This window comes from Myxine glutinosa, chromosome 2, assembly GCF_964187855.1.
Source record: "Myxine glutinosa chromosome 2, kmMyxGlut1.1, whole genome shotgun sequence".
Lineage (NCBI taxonomy): Eukaryota > Metazoa > Chordata > Myxini > Myxiniformes > Myxinidae > Myxine > Myxine glutinosa.
In genome coordinates, this window is record NC_136262.1 from 272,267,524 (window position 1) to 272,282,971 (window position 15,448).

The 15,448-nt window shown below is 41.2% G+C and overlaps 1 protein-coding gene across 1 annotated transcript in view; it reads right to left on the reverse strand.

Annotated features, from left to right (window-relative positions):
* The window catches only part of CC2D2A (coiled-coil and C2 domain containing 2A), a 486,222-nt gene that overhangs the window by 277,128 nt on the left and 193,646 nt on the right, over positions 1-15,448 (reverse strand). Inside the window, exon 11 of the mRNA XM_078772721.1 lies at positions 10,066-10,219. Coding sequence (XP_078628847.1) covers positions 10,066-10,219 — 154 coding nt within the window. The remainder of the gene's footprint in view (positions 1-10,065; positions 10,220-15,448) is intronic.

Sequence of the window (15,448 nt, forward strand, 5' to 3'; positions counted from 1 at the left end):
TCTAGTGGTCACGCATTTATAAGTAAGTTGGTTTGAGGTTGAGATTGAGGGGACTGTCTGATTGAGACCGAGCTCGAGTTGGTAAGCTTCGTATGTTTCTTGCTCGTGGCTCATTTGCATAATAATGCTTTATATTACTGCTTGCTTACTGTACGTCATTCTTTTGTAGTTGAGTGGAGACTTGATTGAATAAAAGCTCACGCCACGGAGTTTGTGGAATGATCATTTCACCACACTTTGTGTCATCATTCGATATTCTCTCATGTTATATCATGTAATCCTCATCATGTTGATGTAATCCTCTAGAATAAATAAACAAAGTGCCATAACTTTGTCAAAAATGATCGAATATGCAAATTTATGCACGGTTGATGCTGGTTTTCAAACTTGATCTGAGGTATGCTGAGACACATGTGTGTCACGCCTCGCCTCGTTGATAAGCCCGCAAGGTCGCTCCGTGGAGCGGCCTGCACGTATTGCACTGTGTGAATTATATAATTACCAACTCACGGTCTGAGGTACTAGCGATTCAAGAGATATCCATTTTTAAAAAATATTTTCATTTAATTAACGATATCTGCCAACCACGTGACCGATCGCAAATTCCAAAAGGATATTTTAGTAGACTGACATGCTGAACAGATCTGTGAAGTTTACCCTCGATTGGATCAAAAATGAGGGAGGAGCTCGGTTTTAAAGGTTCATGCTTAAAAACGTCATAACTCTGAAACCACGTGATGCATGACGTAATGCTCGTCGACTTTTTTGTTCGTCATGGGTATGCGATTTTGCCTGCAAAGTTTGGCCTCGATCTGTTCGGCCGTTGCAGAGAAAAAGGGGTTTTCGTGTTTTCACGAAAAACAATATGGCGGCCGAACCACGTGACCTGTGACGTCGTAATTACCATTAAAATATTCTACAGACCGAGTCCCCCTTACGGTGAAAATTTGATCTCAATCGGTCCTATTATTGCAGAGAAAATCTTTTTTAAAGAAAATTTAAAACTTAAAATGGCACTGAGTTAAGGATCATCAGAATTATCAGAATTCCCAAAGTTCAAAGTGCCATAACTTTGTCAAAAATGATCGAAACGTCGTGAAGTTCGAACTTGATCTGTAACCTATCATGAGGAAACCATGTACCAAGTTTGAAATCATTAGCATTAAGAGTTTAGAAAAAAAAGTCCGGAAAACTGTTCTTTGCGTGACGGACTGACGGACTGACGGACGGACTGTCAGACGGAGGGACGGCGTGCAAACCTATAGTCTCCTTGGGTGTACACCGGTAGGGGACTAATAAATATGTATGCAGAAAATGCTGCAGTAAAGGACAACCTCGATGATGGATTCACACATGAGATTGAGCAAACATGCAAACTGGTTCAGCTGTGCTGCTCTTCCAACGTTGTTCCCAAACACACTTTGGTTTTCAAAGTTAAGATTTGTTTTTACAATGGGAGAGCAGCTTTACTAATCTTTGAACCTATTACTGGAACTAGTAAAAAGCCCGTCAACAATGACAGGTTGGAACAGTTGTTTGGCAGTCGAGCCTTGTGAGCATGCCAAAGTCTGAAGCATCGGCCTCGTGTCAGGTGTGCATATGTATATATACTGTTATGTCGGTGGGGTAGGGGGATATATAGATTTAGGTCGATCTGCATAGGTAGGTGCTCCGATGTCCCGAAGAGGAGAACCATCTCGATGTAAGTAAGTCAGGGACCTGTCCAGCCCGGTTTGTCGGAGTAAGCTGCGTATCTGTGTCCCCGCCATGAGGGGGTGGGGCATGTTAAGTAGTTCTAGGGTTTATGCTAATTCCCCGGTGTCTCGTCCCCTCCGTGATCATTCCAGTGTCCCTTATGGCAACACATCACATACATTAGTTTGCCCCATTAGTGCACACATTAATAAATAATCCCCCCTCACAATGACTGACCGGAAGAACAAACAGGAAACGACCACGCATGACACCTGCTGGGCTACAGACATTGAACAGGCAGGCAATAGCCATGCCCAGGACTCTTGATTGACTGGGGGGAGGGGCGAGCAAAGAGCAGGCCACTGAGTGGCAGAGTAGGGAAGGATGTGTGATTGGTCAGGGGAGAGGCAGAAAGCCTCCCCGTGATTGGTGGAAGGAGTGACACACTGATTGGCCACCGACCGATGGCATGACACGAAGGGCAAAGGCGCTCGACCAATCAGAGAGGAGGGCGTGAAAGACATCCAAGAAGCGACACACTGATTGGCAGAGAGAGAGAGAGGGAGAGAGAGAGAGAAAGAGAGCTGGCGTCAGATGACGAGCGATAAAACAACTCGCTCGCCGGCATCTTCCCTCTCGTTGTTGGATTCCATCCTGCCCGGATCTCTCTCCCCTTCTCTTATCTCCCGTTTGGACCTTTTGTGGACAAAGGGACATGATGAGGAGTTTCCAAGAGATGGTACATTTGAGCGAAGTCGATTGGAAAGATTGGAACAAAGATTGAAAGCCAGGAAGAGACAGAATCTAACGGTAGACTGGCTTGCATTCCATCTTTGGGATGGTGAATCCAGACAACGGGAACAGCAAGAACGGATAACGGATCTAGAACTTAAAATAAAAAGGATACAGGATACAGTGGAGGAGACAAATGCACAACTGCCCTTGAAATTAGGAATGAAAGGGATAGTTGTCCCATCTGATTTCCAGTTGTCTCCCCAAAAAGGACGGTACAGAGAATTTTTTCGTGTTTCGGGAGATAACGAGAGATTGCAGTGGCAACTCAGGGATGTAGAGATGCAGCCCAGCAATACAAGTGCACAGGTGCACAGACCAGGCAACGACAGAAACCGGTGTTTCAAGTGTGGACGGATGGGACATTGGAAAAGAGGATGTCCGTATACCAAAAGGAAGACAAGTTCATAGGGTAAACTAAGATCAAGGGTACCAGTGCTGACCGATACCTCAGACAATGATTAGGCCTTCATTGCGGCAAATCCCAAATGACGATTGGCCTCAACAGATTAGATTACTGGACAAACATGAATAACTGTCGATGATTCTTGTGTCTGAAAAGGTTTTCGGAGCAAGAATTATTCATTTTTTCTTTTGCTTGTAAGCAAATTAGTAATTAATTGATCAAATGCCTAAATTGGATCTTTTATGTTGGGCACAAAATTTTAAATTTACAAAGTTGGAACAATTGCTTTGCAAATTTTTGAAACCAAGTGACAAGAGTCACATGATGATCAGGGGGGAATTTCGGACTAGTGTTCCGCATGATTGATAGGTCAGTGGTCGACTGACATGCAAATGGGTGTGTAGTCAAATTTGGATAAATTATGGTGGGAACTGAAAGGGTAATTTCAATGTGACATCATAGGGGTTTTCTAAAAATAAACTTTTTGGTCCATTTGCGTATTAGCATTTATAAAATTGAAGGACAAATTTTATGAAAATGAAATAAAACTGACACCCATCCTGATCTGTAAATAATGGTTCCAACGCAAACAAATATGCATAATGCATGCGTGTGTGTGTGTTTTGTGTATCAATGTTTGTGTTTGTTGTTTTTGTTTTTGTGTATCAATCTTACAAGATTGTTGACACCGACAGTGTGCCTTGTCTGAAAAATAGATAGTTCCATGGGGATGGGATCGCATATCGAGAGAATTCATAAAATAACGAAAAAAATAGAAATATAATTTGATTATGAAAATTATCACTTTTGTCAAGGGAGATGGAGAATAAAGATTTGATTTGCTGAGTTATGAGCAGCTATTCATTAATAATAAAAAATTGGAAGTAATCTTGGGATTCCATTGTGATCGAATTTATATGAGAATCAAAGCTATTTATGGATATGAGCTTCATAAAAATGTGGGAGTACAAAATTAGCCAAATTTTGGAGAGGTCTTACACTGACTTCCCAGAGTACTCTGCTCATGGATTTTTATATATATAAACTTGAATTTTATCAGCATATAAATTGTGCTGTATGTATGGATGTGGTTTAGGCATAGATGATATGGGAAAATAGTAAAGAAAATTTTGCTGGTTTGAACTATTGTGGGTTTTCAGTTCTGGAGTTCAAACAAAGTCACTGGTTAACAGATGAGAAAGGATAGTAAATAAATTATTCGATGCTGGGCAAATTAAGTACGATATTACTAAGACTTATGAGAGCTATTGTTCTTCCTTACAGCAGTGGAAAATTATTGGAAAAAATTAGATCCAACATAATGAATCTATAAAAGAATGTGATAGGGATAATATCCTCAATTTGTACTAATTATTTGATTGTGGATAAAGGAATTAATTTATCGTAGTGGATTGTTAACAGCAGCCTGAAAATGTCCTGAGAGTGTGCATCCATGTAATCAGAAATCCCAGATTTGTTTTTACAAACAACATTTTGGTAGAGGTCTTGTGTGGACGAGCACTTCCTTGGTAGATAAAGAACGGTACTGCATGCTGGCAGCCACTTTTGCGGCCAGCTAGGCCAAACAAATTGAGAGGAAATTGTAGTTAAATACGTAAGTTACACATGGCTATTTGTAAAAAGGAAATTTGTTGAGATGGGAAACATTTTTCGAAGGTTTATTAAAGTGTTATAATATGACATGTGGCAAGGCAAACTATTGGATGGGAAAATTAGATCTGGCTATAGAATAAATTTATTGACCCCTTGAAGTTAATTCTTCGAATCATTGTTTCACTGGCATTTTTTTTTTTGTTCAAATTGGAAATAGTTTGGTAGAGCTTTGGTTAAAACCTTTGGTTGCGGTATCTTGGAACGAAATGATAAACCATAGGAGATTGATAAGAATAGAAACAAATATGGACCCAAAATAGAAAGTTGGATTCATGCCTCTCATTGCAAGCAAGCACATGGGGCTAAGGTGGACGATCCCACAGAAAATGAGGCTGCACCTAGCAGCCCAGCAGAACATTCAGTGGCAGATAAATGATAGTCGTGATTTACAGTCATTTGAATTACATTTTAACACCCCTTGCATTGATAAACATTACATTTTCAACATGTGATATTCCTACTTGGGATAGTGACATTTATTTGCCTACATGACATACAATTACCTGCTGATATTAATACAACATGAGTGAAAAATGTATCACAACTACACTCATGATCAGGGGATTGAGTTCAACCCCGGGAGATAGGGGGATCAGGGTAAGACAAATAATCTGATTTATGTTACATATTAAGGGATTTTCTTTATTTACCTTTTAGGAAGCTTGTTAGTTTGGTATATAATGTTGAATGTCATCGACATATAATTATGTCATAGGTATGAATATATACAAGGAGTAGCAGACTTGTTTGTTGGTTTAGTAGTTATATTGGCAATTGTTTTAGTGGTGGCTTGCTTGAAAGCCTTAGTGACGGTGTGTTTGAATAAGGTAACCAACAACACGATGATAACGCATGAAGTGACAAATGAGGAAAGAAATGTGGAACCAGAAAAGGAAGACTTTTATGGCAACATAAATACTGAGATTAAAAGATTAAATCAAGTGATGTTGCAAATGAATACAGTAGAATTAAGATAATGGCATAATGACAATGTTATGAGTTGTGTCAATTACAATATCAGTGAACTCATATCACCACGAGTGACACACTGTTAGAAAAAAAAAAAGGGGATAAAAAAAAAAGTGGAGAGGAATTATGGTAATAATACATTATGCTTAATTTGTTGGTTTGGGAAAATTTTTGTTGGGAATTAGATATTCCTGTTTGTGATTGTAATCATATACAATTTATTTTCTTAGAGTAGTGCTAAAATACCTGCACAAGTTAATTTTTGAACTATATTAACCTGAAAGCAATTGTGGATGCTATTCTTAGTTTAGTAGTGAAATACATACCTGATTGAATATTATTTGTGTGACGCATATAAATGAATATAACTTTTTGAATGTTGTAAGGGAAAACAACAAATTGTTGAAAGTGAAACTGTCGGAAGATATACATGATTATGCTGATTTCATGGTAAGATGTACCCTATCTGATTCAGTGTGTGTGGAAAGCAGATTCAGATGTGACTGAGCATAAGGATAAGACGAGATCACATTTTGAAGGGAGTGCTAACGGAATTGGGAGGAAGTTCGAGAAAGAAAATTTGTGGCTAAAAAATGAAGTTAATCGTGGCATACACCCTCTTTCTCAAAGAATGATGAAGACATTCTCCCGTGTAACTTGGAGATGGATGCTTACCTTCACCAAGGAAATTTATGTGACCATTTGCCTGGATCACACTGCAACATATGAAAGAAAGGCGATCACTTACTCTTGTTCGAAGGCTTCGAACATTCACCACATCAGAAGTTGCAGGACAACGACATTTTACCTGCAACCTCTGTGAAATGCGGGGACATAAGTTATTACTTCACCAACGTCCGGGGAACCAGCATGGAGCTGCAAAAAACGGCTGTGCCCTTGTCACAACAGCTGTGCACGATTCTGTGGGCCACTCCTGGTATGGACCATGGATGACCTGAACACCATGGTCCCAACATCATTGTGGATGCATCCGGCATCCCTGTTCCACATCTTGCTGGCCAATCAACGTCACACCAATACTTGCTGCCCACTCACAATGAGGGAGGAGGCAAGTCGACTACAACTGGGTGAAGGCCTTGTTCAGGAATTACTATGGTTGACAGCAAAAAGTGGCAAGAATGCTACATGGAGAGCAGGGTCAGTCTATGACTCCGCAATGTTACCACAACAGCGAAATCCTAAACGAAGTAGTGCAGGTGCTATGAAGACATTAGGAGAAAATGTTTCATACCTGGATTCAAACACAAGTGATCAGCCCTTCCTTTCAAACAAAGTCAACATTTGTGTGGAGGCAAACGTTTTTGCCAGATGGTGCAGATGCTTTACAAAACTTGAAAATGAAGTGAAAATTGTTGTATCTTGGTGATGGTGAAGTGTTGTTTTGAAAAGATATTTGTGATGCAAAGGCAATAGATTGAACAATATGGAAGGAGTCAATGACCAACGAAATGTTTTGTGATTCTTGCAGGATGACGGTGTATGCCTAAGGGAATTTGATTACCAAAGTTATGGTTTGGATACTTGTAATGATGTTTACTTGCAGTGATTGATTGTTTACTTATATTGATGTTTAGATTAATGGTTAATATAAACAAAAACAAAAAGATGAGGGAATTGTGGAAATGTAACTCATTGATTGGGACTAGTAACGAAGCAGATAGACGATTTCGTAAATGAGTTACATGAATGTGCACGAAAGTAGTAATGACTTGTTCACCTGGTCACAGCCCCAGGCTAGAGCACTCTCCTATTGTAAGGCAAATATAACTCACAGCAGGAGGGGAGCGAGTTGGTGCCAGTAAGGCGAGCGGGATGACGGAGCAACCTTTCAGCGGAGAAGGGATTAAATCAAGCGTGCCGATATAAACCAGAACAGACTTTGATTCAGGAGCACTTGCCACGATAACCCCTGCCCGACGGAACGAACGAGCACTCATCATCAGAACCTCTGCCCGACGGGAATGGCGGAGGAACATCGGCCGAACGAGAAGGACCATGCGGATAGAGTGACCTGGTCCATTGAGTTAAACGGTAGTTATTTGGTATTGGAATGAAAGTGAACAACCAGTTAATAATAAAGTCATGACCTTTTGTAAAACCTGTTTCCGACCATTGGCGTCTTGAATCTCACCCTACACTTCCACGACACCTTCTTGCCTTTTCGTTCCCATTTGGACTTTCGCTTTATGGACGTTGGAAAGACGGTGGGGCGCCAACGATCATCCTCCCCTGGTATTCTGGCTCCTGGTGCCTGCGTGCGAGTGCTGTTGTGTGGGATGGACCGTGCGGCAAGGCCGGTGTTCGCGCCAACGCCCGAGCGGATCGTACCGGCCAGAGCTGTGGTCAGACGACGAGCTCGGAAGCTGACAATTCCAGACATCACATCGACAGATAAGACGCATCCACAAACACAACATTTTATTTTATTCATTCTTCCTGTGTCCGTTGTAGTCGAAGTCCATGTGGGAGCGCTCCATTATAGGGGTTTTGTTTTTACCGGCGCATCCATTGTTCTCGGGTTCCGTAAAATAAACGTGTTTATTTTTGCACCATAAATTCCGTTTCATGTGATTTAATTGATTTGCAGGGAAGACATCTTCAATTAAATTGATTTGCAGGGGCCCATGAAGGTGAGTCGGCGTTCTCCCCCAAAACCCCCCTTGCTCGCGTATCATCCGCCATCAATTGGAATCGCCTCATTAAAGCTCGATTGCCATCCGTGGCGTACTCTCGGTGTTAACTGAGAGCTAGCCACAGGACATGTCACGAAGAAGAAAAACCATCTCGATGTAAGTAAGTCATGGACCTGTCTAGCCCTGTTTGTCGGAGTAAGCTGCGTATCTGTGTCCCCGCCATAAGGGGGCGGGGCATGTTATATATATATATATATATATATATATATATACACAGACTTGGCATTTAATATGGAATATATATTTTTTCTTGACTTGGGTTTACTTTCTTAACTCAGTATATCAATCTGGTGAGTTTCTTTTACACTTTGGTGATTTATTTGTTAAAAGAACCATGTCACTGTCTGTCGCAGCAAGAAGTCAACAACAGGATTATATCACAGGTGGCGTGGCAAAATGTACGGACAGGTGCATTTGATGATTGGCTTCACAGTCGGGAATACAAGGGTTGTTGCGTTCTGTATTAGTGGAAAACAACTGCTGCACGTCTCCAAAAGTTATTGCCGCTTCCTCTGGAGATGGTCCGTCAACTCGACAATGCTGTTTGTCATGGAGTGGTTGCTTTACGAAATTACCGCATGAAACAGCGTGCTATTGCTCGGCAGTATGGCATCACTCAAGGTGAGGTGTCAAAGATCCTAAAACGAAATGCTCAGAGGGGTGTCCCTACTCCAATACCGAGGCCAGGACATCCCTGCAGAACCACAAGGACGGATGATCGCCAGCTGCACCAGTTAGTCCACAATGGCCGTACCAAGTCAGCTAATCGGCTTAGGGCTGAGTGGCAGCAACTGACAAATGTGCCTGTATCCAGAAGGCTAGTCAACCAACGACTGGTTCAAGCAGGCTATCGTGCCAGGCGTCCCCTGAGAAAGCCACGCCTGACCAGACAACACTGCCAGCGCCGATTGCAGTTGGCCAGAGAGCACCGTCAATGGCAGCCAGCACACTGGAATCACGTGATCTTCAGTGACGAGTCTAGATTTCTGGTCTATCGTCCAGATGGCCGCGTCCGAGTGCGCAGACAAGTGCATGAAGCCTACAACAAAGATTGTATATTGCCAAGAGTCCAAGCTGGAGGTGGTGGGGTGACCTTTAGGGCTGCTTTTCATGCAGGGGGCAAAACTGACCTGGTTGTTCTGAATGGAAACCTGAACAAGTTCAAGTACAGGGCCATTCTGGAAGAAACATTGCTTCCATTTGTTCGTGCAGCCATTCGAGGAAACTTTGTCTTCCAAGATGACAATGCACGGCCTCATCATGCTCGCATGATCCAACAATTTCTTGCTGACCATGGTGTGGAGCATATGGAGTGGCCTGCCATGTCCCCGGATATGAATCTGATATAGAACTTGTGGGCAGAATTAACGCGTCAAATCAACAACTTGGACCAGCAGCCTGCCTCTGTGCATGAATTGGGGGACTGACTGTGTTTGAAGGGGGACAAGCACACAAACTGACTGTGTTTTATGTGGTAGATTGCTGTGCAATACCTTATGGATATGCTAATGAGACATCATCCTCGTGTGTATATCACGAAACATAGACTCGCTACATACAACAGTGCCTTCATTGCAGTGAACGAGTGATTGAACATTTTTCTCTTTACAAAAAGGAATAGATAATACAAAGTATAATTTTGTTACTTATGTTTTATAACGCTTAGTCTGGTCAAGTTTTTTAAAATTTAATCTCTATGTCGGGTGTGATGCACAAGCTAGTAATGAAGCAGCAATGATGCAATGACAATCTGATGAGCCAATAATGCTAAAATGATGTTTTATATGATTAGTTAATGTCCAACGGAGCACGCACTGCTTCCCGTGGCCTCGTGCTCAAAGGTGACGCGCTGCTCCGAGCTGAACTCCAAGCGTTGCATGAGAGCCGTGCCTGCCAGCACCGACGTCTCTGGGATTGGCACAAACAGATTGGCCAGCGAGTCGCTGCTTCTCGACGTAACCTCCAGCACCTTTCAAAACACATCACATGTGGACAATAAACAGCAAAATAAATCAGGCATACAACATGGAAAACAAAACGAAATAAAAAGGGAATTTAGGGTAACACGTGCCAGTCAATAGGTGTGGCTGTTTCAAAACTAGGACCAAACACCTGTAATCAAAACGGTGTCCACTTCAGCTTCCCTACTTGGGTGAACACATAACAGAGCTATATTTAATATGGGTCTGCAGGAGGGTGCATTATGTCTGCTGCACCACCACCATCATCATCATGGATGCAGCTGTTACAAAGCTTAAGGAATGATAACTCTATGATTAAAAAGAAGACATAAGCTTGAGACTTCACAATATATAGCATTTTATGTTAACAGAACAACTCAATAGACTAAATTGCACAATCAAAATGTTGATGAATGATATCACACAGGTGCACAATGTCAAATGGGGCTAAAATCGCCAATTATTGTTTATAAGGATTTGTTTTGAACGTGCCATTAATGGATCCGTTCTTACATTTCGAGAAGGTACCCATGTGTTCCCTTATTGGCAAGGTATCTGTGCTAAGCACAGGTGGGAGCCCGAAATCTGAAAGAAAAAACGTTTTGAGAAATTTTATGAGAACTCCCACCCGATTTACGACACGTACAAGGACCATAAAAGCTGCACAGAAAATTTGGTGAGGCTGGCCCCAAAAACAGATTAGAGTAAATTTCCACATGGAGTAAATGGCGAAACTGCAAATGCAGAACCCGTGAATGAGTTTACCGGTGGAGAGCTGCTTTGTATGGTGGAAATTAAAAATCATAATTGTATTGAGAAATTTATGAAACCTCCCACCAACATTAGGTTGGATAAAAGCGACATCGTTCAGGTGGAAACTCAAATTCCCAACTGCATTGAGTTGTTACCGAACCAGCAAGAATATTTCCACAAGCAGTAAATGGTGAAACTGCTCATGTCGAACCCGTGAATGAGTTTACATGCAGAGAGCAGCTTTGTTTCGGTGCAATTTCAAAATCATAATTGTGTTTATTGAGGAAATTATGAAACCTCCCACTGTCCATGATACACCCGCTGGAACTCCAAAAGGTTCCACATAAAGTTTGGTGGGTTTAGCTCCAAAACTGAAGGAGACAGACAGACAGACAGACAGTCCCTGATTTATCAGATGGTGCCCTACCATACCTATGTAGGGATCGCATGGGAAAAAAATGGCAGTCCTACCCGCTATATGCAAAACTAAAGTTGGAGTGTCTTATCTAAAAAGTCACGGAGATGACATACGAGAGCTTACATGGTCTGTTCAGCTGATTGTCTAGGTAGGGATCACTTTACAGTACTCCAGATTAGAGATTCTTAACCATCGATCTGCAGAAGGAGAGCTACTGGTCCATGGAGTGGAGTAATGCCAGAAAAAGAAATATATACAGTCACATGAAAAAGTAAGTACACCCCATGGAAAGTTTTGACTGTTTCAACATATTTCAACATACAGCTATTTGATCATCATTTTAACAATATTGATAGATAAAGGTGATATAAGAAATATCATGAAACATTTACATTTTGTCGTCCATTGTATAATTTAAATAAACATAAATGCAAATTTCGCATGTGGAAAAAGTAAGTACACCCCATGAATTAAAAAAAAAATCTTTTTAACATGTGGACAATGGACATATCAATATTTGATCTTCATTTATACAGTATCTATAGATAAAGGTGATCTAGTTGAATAAAAAATAATGAAAAATTGACTTTGCAATAATTTATTCAACAACAAATTAAGATGTTTGAGGGGTTTCTTGCATGCACAGCTCGTTTCAAATCCCCCCACAACATCTCGATGGGATTTATATCCGGGCTTTGACTTGGCCATTCCAGAACCCTCCATTTCTTTCTTTTCAGCCATTCCTTGGTGGAGTTACTGGTATGTTTAGGGTCATTGTATTGTGGCAAGGTCCACCTTCGGTTGAGCTTCAACTTTCCGACAGATGGCCTCACATAATCGTCAAGCACCCTCTGGAACAATGAAGAATTCATAGTGGATTCTATGATGGTGAGCCACCCAGGCCCTGATGCAGCAAAGCTGCCCCAAACCATAATATGTCCACCACCATATTTCCTTACAGTTGGTATCAGGTTCTTGTGGTCAAATGCTGTCTTTGGTTTTCGCCAAACATGTCTTCTGGTACTGTGGCCAAATAGCTCTACCTTTGACTCATCTGTCCAGAGCACATTGTTCCAGAAGTGCTGGTCTTTGCCTAGGTGTTCATTGGCAAACTTTAGTCTTGCCCTGATGTTCTTTCTGGACAGCAAAGGTTTCCTCCTGCCACACCTCCCATTTAGATCAAATTTGTGCAGCCTCTTTCTAATGGTAGACTCGTGCACTTTGACATCAACAGTGGCAAGAGCTACCTGTAGGTCCCGTGATGACATGCTGGGGTTCTTATAGACTTCTTTCAGCATCTTGTGGTCTGCTCTCGGGCTGAACTTGCTGGGGCGGCCTGGCCTGAACAAGTTGGCAGTTGTTTGGAATCTTCTCCACTTGTAGATGATCTTCTGGACAGTCGAATGATTGATTTCAAATTGTTTGGAGATTTTTAAATCCCTTCCCAGACTCGTAGGCATCTATAACCTTCTTTCTGAAGGCCTCAGAGAGCTCTTTTGATCTAGGCATGGTGACGGCACACACTTCAACAACAAAGAGCAAACCAAACGAAATGTCTGAGGTTTAAATAAGACAGGTTCCTCCAAGATCCTCTCTAACGATGTTCTAATCATTTTCACCTGAGCTGGTGCACCTGATTTTAATTTTAGGTATTTGAAGTCGTGATAAATGTATGGGTGTACTTACTTTTTCCACATGCGAAAGTTGCATTTATGTTTATTTAAATTACACAATGGACTACAAAATGTAAATGTTTCATGATATTTGTTATATTATATCACCTTTATCTATCAATATTGTTGAAATGAAGATCAAATAGCTGTATGTTGAAATGTGTTGAAAAAGTCAAAACTTTACATGGGGGTGTACTTACTTTTTCACGTGACTGTATATATATGTACATATATATATATATATGTATGTATGTACATATATATATATATGTATGTATGTATATATATATCTATATATATATATATATATATATATATATATATATATATATATATATATATATATATATATATATATATATATCTATATATATCTATATATATATATATATATCTATATATCTATATATATATATATATATATATATATATATATATATATATATATATATATATATATATATATATATATATATATATATATATATATATATATATATATATATATATATACACACATATATATATATATATCTATATTATAATAGCCGTAGATGATTCTGTCTGTCTGTCTGTCTGTTGGGCGTCTGTCCGCGGTGTGGCTTACTCGGTTTGCAGAGTAGCTCCACCCATAGCTCCACCCATTCTGGGAGTGTCTTCAAATAATTATAAACAAATATCCACCATTTTATTAACTCGCATAGCTTTGTGGCCTGTTTTGTAGGCCCGTGGTGTATTGCTCTCTCTCCCAGTTTTATTTCAAATCAAATTCGATATATCATTTCATTTTTCACAGTCGCTAACATAGTTTTAGACTCGGTTGAAAAAAAACGGGAAGAAAATCCAATGAAAGTTGCCGTTTATAGAACGAAATGAATTCTCAAACGCCTGTAACTTCAAGGCCATTGAGTCTCTCTCACGCCTTTATCTCCAATCTAACTCACCATATGATTCCATTTTTATCGATGGTTTTAGACTCGGTGTCAGCAATAATTGAGAACATTCCACACACGCGGGAAAATGCAGAGATATATTTTTAAAAATCGCGTCATGGTGTATCATACACCGCCCAACATGACACCGACGGCAACATGTCGATATATATTTAAAATTCGCTTTTGCTTTTCCGTTAAGATATATTACTTTTTCGTTTGATGACAGTCGTCACAAAAACGTCAACAATGATGCCGACATATATTTCTTCGTTTTTATTTCATTCAACATTATTAGCCGGAAGTAAAATATGTTTCAGGAAATTACCGAGAGATATTTCTTCGTTTTTTAAAATTAGTTATGTGCGCATACACTTTAAATAGGTTTATTTGAAATCTTTAATTTTCCACAATATAATTTACTTGCCATTTATCATTTGATGATTACGAGACAAATTCCTCTTGAGGCTCGCGACAATTCATGCGCTGCGTGGAAACTTCTATTTCCAAAATGAATGAGACGATCGATGAAGAACGCAGACTTGAACAGGATGTAGCAAGAAAACGAATGAGACGGTGAACGAGTCCATCGACGAACGTCAATGCAAACTTGCGTGGTCACCCGTGGGAATCCCACGGGCATGGATGTGTGTGACATTTCGACATATTGAGTTAGATGCTGCACATTCATTTTTACAAAATGGTTACTGGCAAGTCATCAGATCCAGAAATGGTGTAATGAACACAATTTATTTACGCGCAAGCACGAAAGCAAGACGGGCCGATTTTCGATTCCGACGGGCCGACGGGCGAGACGGGCCGATTTGGAGCAAGAAAAAGAACGAGATGGGAGAAAAACGAGAGAAACGAGACGGGGAAAGCCGATTGGAGGCGAGTGAGGAGCGATTGGAGAGGCGAGTGAGGAGCGATTGGAGAGGCGAGTGAGGAGCGATTGGAGAGGAGTGATTGGAGGGGAGTGTGAGGTGCGATTGGAGAGGAGTGTGAGGCGCGATTGGAGAGGCGTGTGAGGCGCGATTGGAGAGGCATGTGAGGCACAATTGGAGAGGAGTGTGAGGCACGATTGGAGAGGCGTGTGAGGCGCGATTGGAGAGGCGTGTGAGGCACGATTGGAGAGGAGTGTGAGGCACGATTGGAGAGGAGTGTGAGGTGCGATTGGAGAGGGGTGTGAGGCCCGATTGGAGAGGAGTGTGAGGCGCGATTGGAGAGGAGTGTGAGGCGCGATTGGAGAGGAGTGTGAGGCGCGATTGGAGAGGAGTGTGAGGCGCGATTGGAGAGGAGTGATTGGAGGGGAGTGTGAGGCGCGATTGGAGAGGAGTGTGAGGCGCGATTGGAGAGGAGTGTGAGGCGCGATTGGAGAGGAGTGTGAGGCACGATTGGAGAGGAGTGTGAGGCGCAATTGGAGAGGCGTGTGAGGGATTGGAGAGGAGAGGAGTGTGAGGG